Below are 20,025 nucleotides of genomic sequence, written 5' to 3'. Positions count from 1 at the left end.
GTGGGGCGTAGTGGTTACGGGGGCGGGGCGGGGTGGGGAGCCAGGACTCCTGGGTTCTCTCCCTGGCTCTGGGAGGGGAGTGGGGCGTAGTGGTTACGGGGGCGGGGCGGGGTGGGGAGCCAGGACTCCTGGGTTCTCTCCCTGGCTCTGGGAGGGGAGTGGGGCGTAGTGGTTACGGGGGCGGGGCGGGGTGGGGAGCCAGGACTCCTGGGTTCTCTCCCTGGCTCTGGGAGGGGAGTGGGGCGTAGTGGTTACGGGGGCGGGGCGGGGCGGGGCAGGGAGCCAGGACTCCTGGGTTCTCTCCCTGGCTCTGGGAGGGGAGTGGGGCGTAGTGGTTACGGGGGGGGCGGGGCAGGGAGCCAGGACTCCTGGGTTCTCTCCCTGGCTTTGGGCTTGCAGGAAAATGGGCCGACCCTGGCTGCCCCGCCCCGGGGGGTGTCACAGCGAGCCCCGCCCCCTGCAGCCCTTCCCGCTTTACGGCCTGTCGCAAACACCCCCCCGCCCCATTGCGGCGGCCGCGGAGGGAGCCGTAAAGCGGAGACGCCCCCGCCCCGGTACCTGCGGCCCCGAAGCCCCCGGGCGGCCTGAGGGGGGCGCAGGTTGGGCTGGGAGGGGGCCCTGGGGCGCAGGTTGGGGGGGGTCGCGGGCGCAGGGCCCCTCCCGGGGGGGGCAGGAGGTTGGGGGGGGTCGCGGGCGCAGGGCCCCTCCCGGGGGGGGCAGGAGGTTGGGGGGGGTCGCGGGCGCAGGGCCCCTCCCGGCGGGGCAGGAGGTTGGGGGGGGTCGCGGGCGCAGGGCCCCTCCCGGGGGGGGCAGGAGGTTGGGGGGGGTCGCGGGCGCAGGGCCCCTCCCGGCGGGGCAGGAGGTTGGGGGGGGGTCGCGGGCGCAGGGCCCCTCCCGGCGGGGCAGGAGGTTGGGGGGGGTCGCGGGCGCAGGGCCCCTCCCGGCGGGGCAGGAGGTTGGGGGGGGGTCGCGGGCGCAGGGCCCCTCCCGGGGGGGCAGGAGGTTGGGGAGGGTCGCGGGCGCAGGGCCCCTCCCGGGGGGGCAGGAGGTTGGGGACGGTCGCGGGCGCAGGGCCCCTCCCGGGGGGGCAGGAGGTTGGGGGGGGTCGCGGGCGCAGGGCCCCTCCCGGGGGGGCAGGAGGTTGGGTGAGTCGCGGGCGCAGGGCCCCTCCCGGGGGGGCAGGAGGTTGGGGAGGGTCGCGGGCGCAGGGCCCCTCCCGGGGGGGCAGGAGGTTGGGGACGGTCGCGGGCGCAGGGCTCCTCCCGGGGGGGCAGGAGGTTGGGGGGGGTCGTGGGCGCACAGATTTTCTCCCCTCCTCCCCCCATCTGGAACAATTCCCAGGGGCGGCGTCTCCTTTGTGGGGTTTTTGCTTGTTGGCAGCTGGGGCTCCTGGCGGGGGAGGACCCGTTGGGGTGCCCCCCGCAGCGTGGGGGTGGGCGGACATTGCCCCCCCCGCGGGAAAGAACCCAGCACGCCTTGGAACAGCGCTGTGCTCTTTGCCTCCCCATCCCCCCATGGGGCTCTGGGCTGGGCTCTGTCAGGCTCCCGCCCTTCCGATAACCGTCTCCGTTCCCTCCCCCCAGGTTGGCACCGGGTGCCCATCCGGCAGGAGGATGGCGCACGTGGGCCACAGGGTGGATTACCTGGCTGGGTTCTGCTGCCCGGTCGGGGGGCTGGCTGCGGGCAAGCCCCGAGTGCTGTGCCACGAGAACGAGATCTACCTCTCCAACGGCAGCGAGTTCGTCTATGTGTATGACCAGGAAGGGAAGGTGCTGAAGGTGAGCACCCAGCCTGCGCCAGGACTGTAGTGATGGGCTGTGGCGTAAAGTAGCCATTCTCCCCCGGGCTGGGCTAGCCCAGGTGCCCACACCCGGGGTAACTCTGCAGCCAAGACAGGCCCCTGGAGAGGGGCTGAAGTCGGACATTAGAAGTGATGTGCTCACATTGAGAGAAGGGAAAACCACAGTACAAGTACATCAGTGCGCACTAAGGATCCACACAGCTGAACGGTGTGGGCAGGGTGGGACACTGCCAACTTATGCCTCCGTTTGCCACACAGTGAGTGCTCTGTAGACATGTTCTCCACTCCTAGGGGAGCATGGCTGAAGCATCAGTGACTTTCTGTAGCTTCTAGGATTTTTTTCGTATCAAGGCACAGGGCAAGGACAAGGACAAACCTTGCCTAAAGCCTGGCTCCAAAGTCCTTAGTGGACTGATTTTCAAAAGTACAGAGTGCCTGTCAAAGTCATTGGGGGTTCTGGGTTCTCAGCACTCGTGAAATTAGGCCACTTGTTTAGGAGCCTAGACACTCAGGTTTGAAAATCTTGGACATAGTTCCTGCCACCAATGACTAGCAAGCTGGCCTCTTCCATCTGTTTTCACAAGTCTAGCTCCATGTGTGTCCAGTTTAGCAGAGTTTGGGTTTCAAACTATCAGTGAAATATTAGTCTGGCTTCAAATAACCTTTTCATTGGCGAATAAAGGGTGCTCTTTGACATTTTCCCTCGTTTCCTAGGACAAACCGTTTAATTAAATTATTGAAAGATTTTTTTCCTTTTTTCAACAAGATGACGGTTTTTGAGTTTTGTGCGCCATTGATTTTTCCCTTTTCTTTGCTGTGATAAGCAGCAGCCTTAGCATCCTGTTAGACATGTCATCTTTTTTAATTTATTCTTTTTATCATTTCTAAGGAAGCCATCAGTGAGATACCAGGATTAGCCTCCTACATGTTTTCTTTCTTTCTCAAGGAAGTAGGTCATCTCTGGGTTTTGAATTTTTCTTTTTTCTATCCTCAGCTAGCATAAAACACTGAATGTTTGCTTTGAATTTGTTTGTGTGTGTATGTATGTATGTACGAATGACACTCTTTCAATCCGGTGATAATGATCTTCCATTTCTATAGCACCACTTGTCCCAAAACACTGTACAAGCTACAACTGCTTCCATCACGGGAGCAGTGCAGCCACCTCTGGGGTGAAATGTTACCTGCTTACAGCACAGAGCAGCAACTACACAACCGTTTAGACTGGCAGTGAAGAATGCCATGCCATGTCTTAAAATGATTGTTTTGAATTTAGAAGTACTCATGCAATATTGCCCATTAATGGTTTTACTCCTGGCAATTAATATATTCAGAAAATGGCTGTTTTAACTTGCACTTGTTCTATATGTGCATCCTCAGCAGCAGAAAATATGGTCTAGCTAATGTTTCCTTTATTCATGTGAGAGATGTTTGCTCATAGGAAGGTTGCAAATGTTTTTGTTGAATGGCTAGTTTTGACATGCCTGCAGTCACACATGTATGTTCTCACATAGCATCACTTGTCCAAGTGCATGTACAGAATGCTGAGCATAACTCGGTACCTCATGCAGCTCTGGCTGGTTATCACCCCATCCGTACTTGTATACGGTTCTCGAGTAGGCACTGGGGAGACTCGAGAGGCCAGATTCTCCATCAGTGTAAGTGGCATCGTTCCGTTGATGTTTCGCGGGTCTTGTCTTTACACGCTACAGCGGTGGTGCTGGATGTGTGGCTGCTTAAGGGGAGGCGGGATTGTGATAGCTGGCATTGGCTAGGTGGCCCCAATGCCTTTTGTTTCTCTTTGGTGCTACTCTGATAGGTTGTGTCCCTGTGGTGAGCTCTTGCAGGAGCAGCTGGGAAGCTGCTTAAAAACCAGGAGCAACCTTTTCCCCGGCCTCCCTCATTGCTGCGTGAAACTGACATTCTCTTTCCCTTTTTGATACCAGGCCATCTACAGGTTTCCCGATCAAGTTTGGCAAGTGGAACTCCTCCCCCTTCGTAGGCAGCTCTACGTCCTGTGTGCCGGAAACGGCATTTACTGTGTGTCCCTGGGCCAGCGGAGCAGGTGAGGCTTGGGGCGCAGCCTGGCAGGGACAATGAAGTTTGTCTCTGCTCGTTAAAGTCCTAACGAGAGTAGCAGGTGGTTTAATGACACAGGCTTCCAGCGCTGTGCAGCGAGACCTGGTTGGAGTCTAGGGGTCATGCTGAAGGTTGGTGGTCTCCAAGCATTCCCGACCCCAAGATTTCCATGTGACCGTCTTCGCATTCCTCCTGTTTGCCCCCGCCTCCTGTGTGGTTACCCCATGTCCTGAAGGAGCTGCAGCGGTGTTTACATTTCAGAGGGGAAACACCTGCTTTTCTGAGTCACCCTAAAAGAACCAAACCCCTGGCAGCACAGTGTCTCCCGATGCCCTGCCCATGCGGTGTGCTCTCTACCATGCTATGCTGCTAGTCTACCTCACTTACTCATGATAAGTGGTGGGGGTGCCCCCCCCCTTCCCGTGATCCATGGGGAGCTGTTGGGGCAGAGGGTTGGCCCTCCCAATGGGGCTGCCCTTCTGGTGTGAGGGTGTCTGCTTGCTTCAAGGCGTGTTTGTAAAAATCCATTAAAAAAAACAAAAAAGGCTCAGCTCCCAGGCTGGTTTTGCACTGTCCCCACAGTAAATCTCATCCACATGTCAGACCCCCGGTCCATTGAGAGTGGTGACTTGCATCTTGCATTGCTTGGTTCCTGGTGCTTCAAAGGCAGCCCAGCCCTGCTCCTAGTTCCCTGTGCAGTGCTATGTGTTGGGAGAAGGGAAAATCTATCTAACTCCACCAGGGGTCAGCTCGAAGCACAAGATCATGGTTCCCCTTATGTTAGCCAGTCCCCTTAGGTTACCTGGTTCGCAGTTTGTGTGATTGATTAGACGTTAAAGTCCTGAGGCTGTGTGACTAGACCAGTACCGCCCATGCAGACAGCCTTGTGTCTGGCATCTGTGCTTCATCCTTTCAGCATGCATGCACCCAACAGCCACTCGTGTTGTGGGATAGCAGAGGAGTGGGATGGCGGGGTCAGGTGCCCTCCATCACGTCCTCATGCACCCATAAGTTACTGAAAGGGTTAAGGCTTTCCAAACCACACGTCCCTGCGGAGCATTGGCTCTTCCTGCTCTCTCCAGATCACCGCACCCAATGCAGTTCCTTGAAGCGGATGCTCCTTTTGTAAGCTTGTCTGTAAGTGCGGGGGTGAGAGGCGAGCTAAGGAAGCGCTGACTTTGCCCTATGGCTTGACTGAAAGCTTTTCCCTGTTTGCTTGAAGGTTAATGAAGCAGACTGATGGCGGCGATGGCAAAGAGGACGCTTGCCCTTCCAGCGTCTTCCCCGTAGACTCAGACGCCTGCATCATCCCAGACGTCACGCTGTGCACCTTCAATCTGCTGACCGATGTTCTTGTCACCCTGTCCCAGGCTCAGGGCCAGTGGTGGATGAAACTCCATGTGCTTCTGGACCTCGATCAGGAGAGCCAGCCATGCCGGCAAATCAGCCAGGTGGGATTCTCCACCTGCGACCAAACCGGAGACGACGGGGATGCGCTGACCTCGCGCTTCCTTCCTGTCTTGTGCTGTGCATCTGCGCCAGGCACAGCCGGGCCCGGGGAGGGCCTGTGGTGCTCGGGGGGGTTCACGCTGGAGGAGCCCCTCTTCAGCCTGCTCTTTGGCATAGACGCTGCCATGCTTGACTCTCCCATGATTCTCTGTGGCTTCCCGGACGGGCAGCTGTGCAGCGTGCCGCTGAAGGCCCTCAATGCGTCTGAAGCCGTTGATGCCTGCAGTGAGGTTGCAGGCCAGGCTCCGCCTGTGAAGATCCTTCACCATCTGGAAGAGCCTGTTGTCTTCATTGGAGCCTTGAGAACAGAACACAAAGCCCTGGACGATCCCGATGACCAGCAGCTGTTTGGAGACTCAGGTTGCGACTGCGTTGTGGTGGTCGGGCACTACGGCAAGATGGTGGCCATGAAGGCAGAGCGGGGAGAAGAGGCCAAGGTCCCAGAGGTCAGGGAGTACTACCTGCAAGGGCCCATCCTGTGCGCTGCATGTGGTGGTGGCAGCCGGATGTATTACAGCACACATTCGGACATCTCCGCGGTCGACCTGGAGTGGGTCAGCAACGCTTCCGACCCCGAGAGCATAGATAACACTGCATACGTCCTGCCTCCCGTTCTGTCTCCAGCCAGTTTAAGTATCTGTAGCGTTGTGGCGCTTTCCTTGTCTTCTCGGGCCTCAGAAGGTACTGCCAGCAGTAAAAAAAATTGTCATTCTTGGGGCTGAAATAGGCAGGAATAGCTTTGTCCTAACTGCGTATTCCCGTTTCTGCCTCTCCACCATTCCTCGTTAAAGGTCCGGCTTCCATTGGCTCACCCTCGTTATTGTAAGTTGTTTACATCAAGCATGCCGAGCCAGGAATTGGACGGGAGAGGCAATGTCATGTATGTTCAGAGATCAACTCCCCATGTGGCTGTCTTTGTGGTGTCCCTTGTGTGGGTGTCTCTCCCACCTTGGAGCAGTAGGCAGTGTGGTCACGGTCGGAAAGGTTGTGCTCTCTATAAAGAGGACCTGGGGCTGCTGTGTCTGTGTCAGAGGTAGGATCCTGCGTGGAGTGGCGCTGGGGGCAAGTCCAAATCGACTTAAGCGAAAAGCTTCCCAAAAGGCAATTTACAAACACCGTGGCTGGCTGGACAAAGGGCTCCGCAGTGAAGAGCTCCAGACACAGCCGTTCAGAGTCCGTAAGCTCCTTTCCTTCTTCTGCCTGACAGCTCTGTGTCCGTCCGTTGCTTCCCAGTGAGGGCTGGGGAAGCAGGTGTGTTGCCTTCTCAGAGTCGGGTGCTTTTGTAGACCCAGGCCTGAGCAGCATTCTGGGGACAGTCCAAAGTGCTCTGGTTCCCGCTGCTCTCTGCCGTGCATAGAGATGGGGGCAGAGGAGGAGCTAGGGAGCCCTGTTAGCTCTTACCTGAGCCCCATAATCTGGTGGCTTTGTGAACACATGGGCACTAAAGAATCGGCAAGAGGGTAAGGTGGCATTTGCCAAAGCAAACGTCCAAAGCATGAACAAGTGGGGCAAGGCAATGCGCTGCTCGCACCTCTGCAGAATTCAGGGAGCAGCCCGCACCAACAGCAGTTAGTTGTACACGTAGCCTGAGCGTGTCTCCTGATCACAGAGGGCTCCTGCATGGAAACAGGCTCTTTGCATCCTCGCGGCACGTGTGCTCCTGCTGCGTATTCTGCAGCTGATGTCGTTGTCCTGACATGCCGCCCGGCTCTTGACGTCACGGCTAGCTGGAGCATTCTGGGACTCTGGGCAGGGAAGGAGCAGTGGGCAGCATGGAGCCACTTCCCGTGCATGTGTCCCTGGTAATAGAGAAAGTGAGGGAAGGGGCAGGAGCAGAGAGAGTGCATCCCACCTGCAGGAAGCTGCCCTGCAGGAACCGCCTGCAGGGGGTGGTGGCTCGGGGTGCACTCTTTGTGGGCATGCCGTGTAACATTCTGTGTATTTGGTTTCCCGTTGTAGCCCGTCGACAGTCATTCGCAGTCTGTGTCTACTGCTCTCCAAATTCCTGTTGTAGGACACCTGGTATTTTGGGGTGGCCCTGGATATGGGTGGGAGGGGGTGAGCCTGCAGTAATGACATTATGATGAGAGAAGTAGCTCCCCATTCCCCAAACTGCTCCTGGAAGGGAATGCCTCGTTATGTAGGGACGCTAATCGGACACTCCTCGGCAGAGTTACACCCACAGCCCTGTATGCAAAAGGCGTTTGCCTCCTCACACCACAGCTTCCCCTCCGAGCTGGCTTGTTGAGGTGGTACAGTCTGCACGCCCCAGGCAGGGCTGTGCAGTTGTCCCTGCAGACTTCAGGGGGAATGGCTCCTCTCTCTCAGGGCTGGGTGCAGGGCCCAGCCAGAATGACTGACATCCCACCCGTCTGTCTTCGCTTCCTTGGCTGTCCGCCGCTGCTCCCTAGTTGCATCAAGGAGCTATGTGTGATGTCCTAGTCTGTTTGCTGACAGCTAACCTGGTTCTCTCCACATGTGTATGCCTCTCAGGTGACTCGGAGCTGTTGGCTCTGTCTGCTAAAGGCCGACTGATGAGCTGTGACTTATGCAGTCCTGATGACCCCCATCCCATCAGGCTGACCCCAGAAAAAGCTGGCCAAAGGATAAAGGAACTGCTGTCTGGGATAGGCAATGTCTCGGAGAGGTAAAGGGCAGCGCGCTAATGGGTGTGAGGGGGCTGTTCGTTTGTGAGCTCCTAGGCTTTATTGGAAGTGAACTAGATTCTCCTGCCTCAGCTCCTAGCTCAGAGGTTAGCAGTAAATTGCTTTTATTAGTTGGCTGCAGTGCTCAAACATTTGCCTTTCCTGAGTGATTCGGTCCCGTCGAGACAGCCTGGGAGGAAGCCCCCAGCCCCGTGGGATAATAAAAGCCTTGTTTACAGCCGGTGCTGTTTGCTGCCCTTTTCCCTTCAAACCAGAGAGCTCTTGTATGCTGAGAATGGCATGTTGCTTACAGCCTCTGCAACAGAAGGTGGGAGGGCAAGATGCCAGTCACTCCCAAGCATCCCAAAGTGGATGACCATTTCGGGATCCCGTGCAGGGCAGATGTGTGCCTTAGGCCTGGACGTTCATCTGTGCCTTATTTGAAACCAGTCTCTCTCCTTGGGGTTTGTGTATGTTTGTTTCCTAGAGCTCCAGGTACATGCCTTGGTTGTGAGCTGCTTTTGTGGCCGCCACAGCTTTTGGTACTGCTGTCTCTTGTAGCCACGGCTGAAATCAGGAGCCTTTCTGGGCAAGCGACTGGGAGTGGGATCACACAGCCTCAGTCTGCGTTAGCCTAGGTCAGCTCAGTTGATCTGGTGTCGCATGTGAAAGGGGGCGATTGGGGCACCAAATCCTTGTGAGCAGCAATGCTGTGGCTGGCCAGGTCCCAGGAGGGTTCTAGGGCTGACGGGGCACTTGGCCTGCCCAGTGCTCTTGGCTGTTGACGTTCCAGAGCGGTGGTGTCCGGGGGAGTTTAGAAGCGCTCATGAAATGATCCATGGAAGTTTGGCTTCTCCACCTTAGTGTGAGTGCCACTTGCCCTGGGTGTGTGTAGCCTTGCGTGCTAGCCTTTGGCCATGTCGCGTGGCTGGGTTTCTGATTCGTTAGCTCTATGTGTCCCAAAGCCATTACCTCTGTGGGAAGTGAGCTCTCTTCTCCCCCTGCTCCCCACAGAGTTTCTTTCCTGAAAAAGGCCGTGGACCAGAAGAACCGAGCGCTGACGAGCCTGAACCAGGTGCTGAATGTGAGTGCTGCGTTACTGTCCAACCAAGATGGCCGGAAGCCCGTCACTTGCACAGTTACCGCCAGCTGGAGCCGCCTGCTGCTTCGAGATACCTGGACCGTCTCCTGCGTGTTGGAGAACTCAAGTGAATGCAGCCTGGAGCAAGGCTGGACCCTCTGTGTTCAGCTGTTCACGAGCTCCTGTGCCTTCGACGAAGAGTCTGCTGATTCGGCCACCACGTTCACCTTTCCAATCGACCAGCTCCTCCCTGGGAGCAAGAGGGAGGTGACGCTGCCGCTCGGCTCAGCCGAAGGCACCAAGTTGGAGCTGCCTCTGACCATCTCCTGTGCTCTCTTCTACAGCCTGCGAGAGATTCTGGACAGTGCGTCGGACTCCTATGAGTCACTGGACGACCTGCTTCCTGATGACTCTCCTGGCCTTTCCCCAGACAAAGAAGGGATCTGCCTGCCCCTGAGCGAATGCACCATCGACACCTTGCAGTGCCTTCGTCTGGATGACAGCACGGTGCCTGGAGCCCCTCCTTCCATCGCCGCCCTGTCAGACCCGGTGGAGACCTTCCTGAAAGTATCCAGGGTGCAGTCTGACCCCAGCAGCGCGGAAGTCAGTGACCAGCTGCTTCCCAAGGCGCCGGACGCCCTAGGAGATGAGTGTCTGGCCCCATCAGTGGCTTCTATCAAGGTGTCGTCGGAGCTGGTGAAAAATGCATTGAAGAGCTTCTGTGAAGGTTGGTAATTCTCCTGGGTGGTTATTGATCCCTAGCGAGTGGCTGGCCAGTCGTAGTGCGTGTTTCTGTCCAGGCAGCATTGTCCTGGGGTGGATTTGCTGCAGTCATTCCCCCTGCGGGGCTGGGCTCTGTGATCGCTTTCCAGAAGTCATTCACTTCGGACACTCAGACGCTCTTGATTTGTCTTGTTTCCAGGGTGTAGCTCTTTGGGGGCTGCTTGGCCCAGATAACGAATGTTGAGGCTTGTGGGAGCTTTGTGGCTGGCCTGCCTGGGTGTTTAAATACCATCTTTGCGGATCAGATGAGGGTTGCCCAAGTCGTGCTCTGTCCTAGCTGTGTCTGCAGCGAGAAGCCCAGACCCAGGCCAGCTGCCTGGCACTGCAGATGCTTTTTGCTAATTCTTGACTATCATAAACCAGGATTTTGTGCCCCATCCCCCAGGATCCTGCTTGGGCATGACCCCCTGGATCATGAGCTTATGACATAGCATTCCCTTGCATTGGACTTGTGCAGCACGGCCACTGCTGTGCAATCTGGCAGGAGAGAGCCATCCTCGACGGAGCTAACCTTTGTGTGGGGACTGGCCTCTCTGGGCAGAAGGAGCCACAGCCACATACTGGGCCAAGGAGGGTTTCTGTGTGTAAACGCTCTTGGTCCATGTCTGCCACTCCGAGCTGTGAGGCTAGGGCTAGGAACGTGGTCAGTCCCGACAGACACCCATGGACATGTACTAGCCCCACCAGTCTGGAAACCAGGGGCTGGAATTCCATTCCTGCTGCCCCTCCTGGAGCCCATCCAGACCTGCTGTAGTGGGTGGCATCTCTTCTTGGCCAGTACGTGGGGTCACCACCCCTCTCCATGGGGAAGAGCAGGTGGTCTGTCTCCTGCTGGGCTGTTGGCTATGCCAGGACTCACCCTCTCCTTTGTGTTAGTCTCTCTAAGTGGCTGTGGGTGAAGGCACCGTTGGAGTAACCTAGAGCTGTGTCCGAGCGGAGTGGGTAGGAGATGGACAGTGGGTTTCAACGTGGGTGAGGGTGAAGGAACTGGACAGTGTGTGTCCAGGTGTGATGCAGACCTTGCCTACACAGCTCTGCCAATGCGCTTCCCGCTCTGGCTTCCTGAGCAGGGTCCGTCCGTCATGCCAGTTCGTGGAGCGCAGCAGCGTGATTGGAGCATTCGCTCCGGTGGCGCAGTTAGCCAGAGCTGAGCACTGATCTCAGAGAAGTGAAAATCGGCCTGGGGTGGCGTTAACCCCACCATACTCCTGTGGCTGGCACACAGGCGCCTCCCCCTGGCTGCCTCTGTCACATACCCTCCCTGTTCTGCGCAAGAGAGACCTTCGGTTCTCTCACGGGGCAGTGGGAACCCCTAGCCACAGGGCAGCCACTCAGCTGTGGGAGGGGAAGTGTATAACAGAGCGAACGTTCTGGGGCCACACACAACCAGCCCTCGTGGCAGCTCCTTTGTGTCTGCGGCTCCCCTTCCCCTGGGAGAACGGATGGGAAAGATCTGCCTCTGACAGACGGGAGCAGCTGCAAGGGCCCAGCCCCTGCTCCATGGTACTACCCCGTCTGTCCTGCTGAGAACTGCTCAGGTGGGCACCAGCCCTGCTTTCTCCTTTGCTCCTATGGACATCCTGCAGCACGGTTTGGGGGCTTGTTTCCTGGAGGCCTTGACTCCCTCCCTTCACGTGACGTGTGTGGCTGCCCTCCCTCATGCCACAGGAGCGTGGCAGGGTGCACGGGGGAGTCCTGCTCTGAGGCAGCGTTCCTCTCGAGTGGGCTCCCTTAGCGTGACTAACGTGACAGCGGTGTGGGGGAGGCGCCAGGCTCGTGCTTGGAGAGACCTCAGCTGCCACTGCGGAGGGGAGCATGTGCAGCCACCTGACTGGCTCTGCTTTCTCTCCTCTTTCTCCCAGGAGCCCCGCTCTGCTGCGCTGCTCTGCAGTGGCTGCTGGCGGAGAACACTGCGGCCGCGGCTCTGAGGGGCCAGGATGTGTCGGCAGTGCGGGGCCTGGCCCCACATGGAGGCGAGGTGCAGCTGCTCGTCCGAGAGGCAAGGAATGGGTTAGCTCTGCAGGGAAACAGCCCCCAACCCACCCCATGAAGAGCCGGCTTCTGGTCCAGAGTCCCGTGGCAAGGGACTAGCCAGTGGCAAGCTGGGGGCCTGGCTCTGCGTGTGGAGACCCGGAGGGAACCACTGCTGTGGGGAGGGAAGGAAGGGTCTAGGTCCCTTCATCGTCCAAGGCTTGACAAAGCCCAGGATCAGCTCCCCAGTGCTGACCCCCCTCTCTCACACTCCACGCTACCCCCATTGGTCATGTCTCCCAGGGCTGGGTGCCCAAGCCCATGGGCATCAAGGGCTGCACTCGTGGGGGGGTCAGTGAGAAGCCGCATGCCACTGGCTGCATTGCTGGGTTTGGGGATCTGGTGTGCTAATGGTTGAAAGCCCAACTGGCTGGTTCCCCCTCCTTTGCCCCCCCGGGTTCTTCAAAGGGTTGTGCCATCCCCCTGCCACCTATGGGAGTGGGGCGTGGCCAGGGGTCAGCTGAGTTCCTCGCTTTTCAGACCCGAAGGGGGGACAGCTCCTTGTCAACGGGATTGTTTTTTGGGTAAGGAACGAGATCAGGAACCAGTTCCCAGCCCTGCTCTCTCTGTGTCTGTTCAGCCATCCTTCAAATCTGTCCGTGGCCTTATCTGGCCCTCACCCCTGTGGTGCCTGCACTGCCCAGCCCTGCCAGGTAGGTGGGCGCCTTGGCCAAGCTTACACAGACGCCTGGCAGAGCAGGGCACTGTCCAGGTCCCAGTGGGATGCCTTAAAATCCACGACCTCCTTTCTGCCTGTGGGGCTGACTATCGCTCCCAGCCTGGTCTGAGGCTACGTCCCTTCATGTCTGAGGAGTTCAGATGCCAGGCACTGAGCTAGAAAGTGAATGGAGCCAGCAGCTCTGAGAGGGCTGCTTCTCCGTGCCTTCCCCCGGCGCTCCCTTCCCCAGTCTGGCTGCTGTTGCCAGTACTGGTCTGAATAAGAACTTCTCTTCCGCTCAGCCCAGCTGCTCATTCCTGGTCCTGCTGAGTTGCCATAACTTGGGCTTGATCCTTGTCCCTGATGGCCCTGATTCGGCGTCATGACTTGGCTGCAGGATCCAGGGTGTCAGGAAGCAGCAAAGCTCGAGTTGTAGCTGCTCATCAGGCTCTCCGTGTTTTGCTAATTCTGCAAAGTGAGGGGAAATGTGGCTGGATGCTGGTTTAAGTCTGATCTGCTTCAGCTTTTCCCTTAATGCGAAAATCCTTCTCTACGTGCAAAAGAAAAAACTAATTGCAAACCGGCTCTCCTGCCATGGCTGGTTAACCCTCCAGTGAGAGAGCCCCAGCTGGCCATGTGCTGGCAATGACCTGGTTCAAGTTGCCTCATGCATGAGAGCGTTAATATTGCCAATGTGATTAGTGCCAGCATTAATTCTGCTCAGGCTAAGCCTCCCGGATTAAATCCTTCGGGGAATGGCCATCGAATCATCTCGGTCCGCCACCGAACAAGGCTGGAGCCTGCTGTCCTACTGCGGTACTGCCGCTTCTGGGTCCCACGCCGGTTCCAGTCCAAACGTCATGAGTTTGATGGGTCTCTGCACTTACCTAGGCCCCCCGTGCAGTCTCGGTTCAGGAGACTGAATGATCTTCTACTTCTGAGGTTGTTGGCTGGGCCAGGGCAGCCTGGCTGGGGGAATTGTCCCCCTCTTTTGCTGTCCTGAGCCTGGAGGTGTCCTAGTGCAGATGAGCGGGTAGGGGCCAGGAATGAATGCCCCATGCTGCTGCCTCTAGAGCACAGATGTCTCTGGCTGTTGGGATCCGCATCTAACCCTCCTCCATCCACAGCTGTGCTGTCGGGCCTGAGGGGGTGCCCCAGGGGTCTGCCCTCCACGCACCCCCCTGCACAGACAACCCCTGTGGCTTGGCAATGTTTGCAGTAAGGATCTCCTCTCTCTTGCAGGTGGCCGTGAACAATCTCTGCCCAGCGGGCCCAATCCAGGCCGTGGAGATCCTGATCCAGAGCCCTTCTCTGGCAGATATGTGCAGAGTGCATCAAGCCGTGATCCGGCGCATCCAGGTGCAGATCCCACCCCCCAAACAGAGAGGGGGCTTATGCTTGCAGCAGCTGCCCCAGCCTGGCTGGGAACGCTGCTCGGAGCTGCCCCTTGCAGAGAGACAGGCTACTGCAGCCTGCCCTGGGCATTGTTTGAGCCGCCTTTATTTCTGGGGTCATTTAGCTGGGAATGAGCTTTGCCTCTGTCACTCCATTGGCCTGGTTCTGAGCTAATTTGGGGTCCCCGTGTCCCCCAGCCCTTTGGCTCTCTGGAGCTGCTTCTTCTGACCCTCATCGCCTGGGCCCGTCCTACCCCCTCCTTGCCTGTGCTGGTTGCACCCAGGATGTGCTTGCTCCAGCTGGTCCCAGTGGGCAGCGTGAATGGCTGCGCTGACCAGCCAGCAGTCCTTCCCAAGCCTGCATGGCTATTACATGGTAATCCCAGGCCCCGAGCATGCTGGGATGGGATGCCTGCCGCATTCCCCACCAGCGTGGCCCCAGAACTGACTCCAGCCTGCCGCTTGCCAGTGGCGTTGCTGCGTACGCTACTGTGCATGGCTTCTCCTTGCCCACAGTGTGGCCGCTGCTCCTCCTGCCAGGGCTTTAGAGCCAAGGAACTGCGCTGCCTGCAGCTGGGACCAGCCGGCAGATCTAGGGCTGCTGCCTCCTTGTGCTGTGCAGGGGAAGGCGCTGAGCATGGGCAAAGGCAGAGCTACCTTAGCCCCGGAGTCAGCGGGGCCCCTAATGCAGTTTGGGTTGGAGCAGTTGCTTTAAATGGGATCTCTCTGGCACCACCCTGTGGCAGAACTGTACAGTGCAGCTTGAAATCAGCAGGGGCAGTAGCCGGGGAATGCATGATTGGGCTGGCCCTGGCTCACACGCTCCCCATCCCTGGAGGCCAGGCTAGAAGCCGCTGGAGGCTGTAGCCGCCTGAACCGAGAGTGGGCTGTGCTAAGGGCAATGACTAAATGGAGCAGGGCACCTGTAGCCACCAGGGGAGCCAGCTTCCTTCCACAAGCTGCACCAGATAATCAGCAGTTCCTAGCGTGGTGCGGAGCATTGCAGCTCTGGCTAAAGGGGAACATGGGAAACGAGGGTGTGGCTGGAGCAGAGCAGGGCAACTGCAGAGTGTGCCAAGGTCTGTCCTGTGCCAGAGGTCCTGCATGCCAATCGAGGCAGCGAGGAATACCCAGCCCCTGTGGGCGGAGCAGCAGCCAAGGGTGTCAGTCAGGGGGGAGTGCTGTGGCCTGGAAAGCCCAGAAGCTGAAGCAGGAAAGAAGCAGAAATGGGAGTGGGAGTGCTGCAGTGCTTTCAGACCTATGCTGGGTGGGTGGGGGAGTGTTTCAAAGGCTGTTGCACTGAGGCTGGGAATGGCTGCTAGGAACAGCAGGCCAACCCTGGGCAGGTAGAGTCCCAAAAAGACGGGTGCTGGAGCAGGAGCAGTACCTGGGGGCTGGCTGAACTCCAGCCACCTGGAGGACAGGAGCCGTTGGTTAGGCGGCTCAGTGCCGTAGCCATGCCCGAGGTGTTTGGCCTAGCGAGGCTCCCTCCCTTGGGAAGCGTTGGCTAGGGGAAGCCTAGAGTGCATCGTAAAAGCAGCTCCCTCTAATGCCACATTCTCTGTTCTGAAGCAGACTCTGGTGCTGGAGCAGGCGGCCCAGGGCTCCGGTCCCCCTGACCTCCGCATGCAGTATCTGCGCCAGATCCAAGCCAATCACGAGGTAGGCCGCGTGCCATGTTTGGGGGGGGGGGTAATCTGTGCATTGTGCGAGTGCATGTATGTAACTGCAGAGTGGGGCAGAACGCCCGTCTCCCAGACTGCGGGGCATGAAACTCCGAGCCCAGGCACCGACTGGAGCCCTGCCGTGTGCCCACGCAGGCGGGGCTCCTTGCTACTGGACAGCAAAACCAGAGGCTGAGAGACAGTAGACTGGCACAGGCTTCCAGGCCCAGAGCGGCGTGGTCCCGTGGAGAGCTTAGCTCCCGGCAGCCAGGAGGCAGCAGGGGTGGGGGGTGTTCGCCAGGATGCCGGTGGGCTCTCTTCAGGACATGCCATGAGGTCTGTAAGTTGCCCCTGACATTTGCAGCTGGGCCCTGGTATGGCTGCAGGACTCCTGTGTGGAGGGGCCAGGGCCTGGCAGGCAGCCACAGATCCAGCCTTCCTAACCCCTCTCCTCTCTGCCTGGCAGATGCTGCTAAAGGACGTGCAGTCCCTGCGGGACCGTCTGTGCCTCGGAGACGAAGCGAGTGCGACGGCGGAAAAGCTCCTGCATGTCTACAGGCAGCTGCGCAACCCCAGCCTCATCCTCCTGTGAGCACGGGGCCGGCCTTAGACTCCGGGGCCGGCGAGCTCCACGCTGGGCTTGATGTAGTGCTCATTTGGGTCCAGAGCGGAGGGCAGAGCCAAGCGTGCTCATTAACCCAGCCAGGACTGGGGAGAGGATTCTGCAAGGAGGAGGATTTGGGGAGGGTGGGGAGGGGGTGCTGGCAGTGCAGGTCCCCCCATGAGGGGGGAGCTCTTGCCTTATATGCCCGAGGCTGAGATCAGGAGTGTTGTGTGTGTTTTGTGGATGTGTTTTAAGCAGCGTGGGGGAGTTCCCAGGGCTCCGGACACCTGCCCACCCCGCGCAGAGCACCTCGCTGAGGTGGGCGTGGAGGCAGGGCTGACCTGCCCCCAGCTGCCCCCTGGCGCTGAGCTCGCTGAGCTGTGTTGTGTGTGGCTGGCTCCCCGGCGCAGCAGCCAGAGTAGGTGGTGTGTTTGGGATCGTACTAGACGTGTTAGTTTAGCTTCTCTCTCGTTCCAATGGCCGTGACTTTGCTGTGCACAGAGGCGGGAGTCGGCTCCCTGGCTAGGCACTCGGATCTGCACGGTGCTTTCCAGCTGGTTCCCCTCCCACAAGGGCTACGCCTCCCTACCCAGCGTCTCGCTTTCAGGGTGCCATGTGAGTAACGGGCTCACCGGGGTTCCCACCCCCAGCCTGGGGCCCCTTTTTCTACCGGCGGGTTTGGGTAGCTGTCATTTCTAGAAAGGATCTGCCGCGTGGCTCTGTGGTGGCGGGTTCCTCCTGCTCGCCGTGCTGCGGCAAGCCAGCATGTCCCCGTGTTCGTAAATCTGTCGTGTGCCATTGAAAACGACCCTTTGCCGCTCCGCTGGTGCCAGTCTCCGTTCCTTTCCGTCGCAGCTGCCTCCTTCCCCCTCGGCGCCCTGCTGCGCTCGCTCCCTCCGAAGCGCCTTGCCCGCGCGATGCTGGCAGCAGGGCCCAGTGGACAGTTCCCCAGCACACGGGCTGAGCAGCGCGCCCTCTGCTGGCCGCGAGCACTGAGTGTGTTGACTCTCCGCGAGCAGCCTTTGCCCCCGGACCTGGCGCCCGAAGGAAGCTGCAGGAGGGGAGAAAAGCTAAGACCTGGGTTCGAATCCTTTGCTGGCTCACACCATGTCCCCAGCCTGCCATGCAGCGTGGTACCCTTTGGTACTCCCAGGGCAGGGGTGCGGAGGGCCCATGCTGGCAGGGCAGGGATGTTTGAGGCTGCTCAGCGAGCAATGGAGTGATTGCTCTGCACCTGCCAGACAAAGCCTGGCGCTGCCAGGGCTTGGCTCCCTCCCCTGAGCACCAGATCCTCTCGGAGAACAAAGCGAGCCTGGCAGGAGTGAGGTGTTACCCACTTCACTGCCACTGGCTGGCACTGTCTGACCCAGCATCCCAGGGCTTCCCGACCCTGCAGCCTTGGTGTGGGCAAGGGAGGCGCCATGGAAAGGGCTAACTGGGCCCAGGGTGTTCCTGGTTCGAGGGGGTGGGAGCTGCAGATGGTCTGTCCCTGCTGAGGGCTGGCTGGTGCCCGGCTCGGACAGCTGGTCTGTGGGAACCTCCCATGCCCCTTGGCTAAGAAAAGGAGTGCTGGAGCCCGCTGCCCTGGCCCCGGAGTCCCAGTGGCCTCAAACTAACACTCCCCCACGTGCGCGCACACCTTCCTCCTGCGCCTCACCTCTGAGCACAGTGCCTGGCCCTAGTGCCCCTCCCGTGGCTCACGCCCCTTTCTGTTGCCAGCGTGAGAGCTTTGTTCTGCAGTGACCTTGCCATAGTGGGCAGCCTCAGCACAGTGCCAGGCAGGGCCGGGAGGGCTGGCCCTGGGCAGAAGAGAGCCAGTGGTAGGAGGCAGCAGCCCATGGCCATGCTGGTTGCTGTCGGCACCAAGCCCTGGCACTGCGGCCGTGTCACTGGCAGGGGGCAGCAGGCTGGGGTTTGGAAAGGTTAATGGTGGGCAGGCTGCACTGGGTTCTGTCTGATGTGATTATCCACCCCGCTGCCTTCGCTCCCTCCTGCCCTAGCGCTGATCCTCTCCCGTCTCTGCTGCACTTGGTACGGAGTCAGAGCTGACAGATCTGGGTCTTTGGGTCTTTGCAGTCCCCTGCAGGGCTAACCTAATTGGATCTCGGCCAACTGCCAGGCAGAGACGAGCGAGCCCAGAGAGACGAGTTCTGCTGAGCTGCCAAAGCGGTGCTTTGCTGGTGCCTGCTGTATTCGGGGCGCGCCGCGTGCTTACAGATGAGCCGGGCCAGCTGCAGGAGCGGGCAGAGCACACGCTGTTCCACCCCGCTGGCCCCTGCCAGGGAGAAGCTCCTTGCTCAGACAGCTTCCATGCGCTGCTGCCCTGCAGGGGGAGGGGGCTGAGCAGCCCAGGTGCTCCCGGGTTCTGGCGTGGGGCTGCCCTGCGGAGCGCCGTTCATGGACTGGTCGCAAGCCTGGGAGCTGAGTTAATCCGGGTTCGTTCTTGTTCACACATCCTCACCAGTAGCAGAGCTAGGAATAGAACCCAGGTGTCCGGGCGCCTGGCCCTGTGCACACACTTGTCTCCACCTGCTCAATTACAACCACCCAAAGGAAGAAATTAATTCTTGTTCCCCTGCTGGGAGCTGGGCACCTGCAGCCTTGGCCGCAGGCATGACCACCTGCCCTGGGCACCAGCATAGCAGGCTCGGCTCTGCCCTGCCAGGGGATTTTATTTGCATACAGATATTGTCCGGATGCAAACCCCTGCTCTCCCCTCCCTGCCATGAGGGCCCCCGTACCTGATGTGCCAGCCAGGGCCCCACAGAATCACAAGCCAGGCCCCTGGCTGGGCAGCTGATTGGATGCTTTGGCCAGCAGTGGAATTAGCAGCCCCAGTCAGTGGAGTGTGAGCACTTCCAAGCAATGCCAGCCAGGAGCTAGGCAGGTGCATTGCAGCTGGGTTGGCGGCAGGGGGAGTTCTGGCAGTGTGTGACTCGGCCGCTCCTCCCCAGAGTGATTTCCCTGCAGCAAGCACTGACTTGCCCTGCCTTTGAGCCACCAGCGCTCACACTCCCTACCGGTTGGCCGTCTGCTGCCTGATCCTTGTTGCTGGCCTGGCTGACCCACTGCAGCCCTCTTGCCCTGGTACTGTGAGACACGTCCCTGCGGTCTCAGCTGCCTTAAGTGCTTCAGGTGCCCCGCAGGGCCTGGGATGTAGCTGCCTCCCCGCTGCTGTCTGATCCCACCCTCGTGTACTCAGCCCTCTGCAGAGCTGAGCACCTGTCCCCTCTGCTGGAGCTGGGAGCATCCAGCCAGGTGCAGACAGAGCCCCTGTCGGATTCCCACACTGCCTTCACAGTGTGCTGGGCAGGGTCTGCCTAGGGCAGGGGCCCGCCTGGGGGTCACATGCTCCTGCCCAGCATGATCTTGTGTTTCAGTAGCGCTTCCCTCTGCTCTGCCTGGGGCTGGGAGCTGCCAGGTGAGGCCTGGCCCAGCACGAGGAGTTCTGGGAGAGGCCCTTTGAGCCCCCTCCCGCTGCGGTGCTCCCAGTGCCAGGCGCAGGGGGCTGCCAGCTCACCTGGCTCTAGGCCCCAGCCCTGGCTACTGCTGCCCAGGCATCCAAGCAGCCCGGCCTGCCCCAGCCCTCAGTGGCCTGTCCCAGGGGGTTAGCCCTGGCAGGTGCAGCTCTCCCTAGTGCCCCCTCCCATTGCTGCCCCCCAGGTCTGACGTTCTGGCCTTTTGCTGTCACGGCTGCTCCTGGGTGGGAGCCATGCAGGGCTTCGCCCCTCCAGGCTGGGAACTCCCAGGGGTAACAACCTGTCTGGGCTGCTGTT

General features: G+C 59.4%; 1 protein-coding gene across 4 annotated transcripts; it reads left to right on the top strand.

Moving 5' to 3' along the window:
* The first annotated feature begins 465 nt into the window (after positions 1 to 465).
* Positions 466 to 17,070, top strand: FAAP100 (FA core complex associated protein 100). Of its 4 annotated transcripts, none has more exons than XM_048817712.2 (10): positions 466 to 599; positions 1,584 to 1,778; positions 3,748 to 3,866; positions 5,103 to 6,070; positions 7,883 to 8,036; positions 9,049 to 9,842; positions 11,761 to 11,897; positions 13,830 to 13,946; positions 15,557 to 15,643; positions 16,112 to 17,070. In XM_048817712.2, the coding sequence occupies exons 2-10, from the start codon at positions 1,614 to 1,616 to the stop codon at positions 16,235 to 16,237; spliced, it is 2,667 nt and encodes an 888-aa protein (XP_048673669.2). In that variant the 5' UTR covers positions 466 to 599; positions 1,584 to 1,613; the 3' UTR covers positions 16,238 to 17,070. The 4 variants fall into 4 exon arrangements, 3 of the variants coding, with proteins under 3 accessions (XP_048673669.2, XP_048673667.2, XP_048673668.2); XM_048817710.2 differs by having other exon boundaries at positions 15,554 to 15,643; XM_048817711.2 differs by having other exon boundaries at positions 467 to 554; positions 15,554 to 15,643.
* The last annotated feature ends 2,955 nt before the right edge of the window (positions 17,071 to 20,025 follow it).

The sequence above is a fragment of the Caretta caretta genome, chromosome 14, assembly GCF_965140235.1.
Source record: "Caretta caretta isolate rCarCar2 chromosome 14, rCarCar1.hap1, whole genome shotgun sequence".
Classification (NCBI taxonomy): domain Eukaryota; kingdom Metazoa; phylum Chordata; order Testudines; family Cheloniidae; genus Caretta; species Caretta caretta.
This window is presented reverse-complemented; position numbering and strand designations above follow the sequence as displayed.

Excerpts from the sequence above, each read along its gene's own strand:
- FAAP100 (XM_048817710.2), top strand. The coding sequence starts at position 1,614 with ATGGCGCACGTGGGCCACAGGGTGGATTACCTGGCTGGGTTCTGCTGC. Across the intron at positions 6,071-7,882 it reads GTCTTCTCGGGCCTCAGAAG|GTGACTCGGAGCTGTTGGCT; the intron begins GTACTGCCAGCA and ends TATGCCTCTCAG. Across the intron at positions 8,037-9,048 it reads ATAGGCAATGTCTCGGAGAG|AGTTTCTTTCCTGAAAAAGG; the intron begins GTAAAGGGCAGC and ends TGCTCCCCACAG.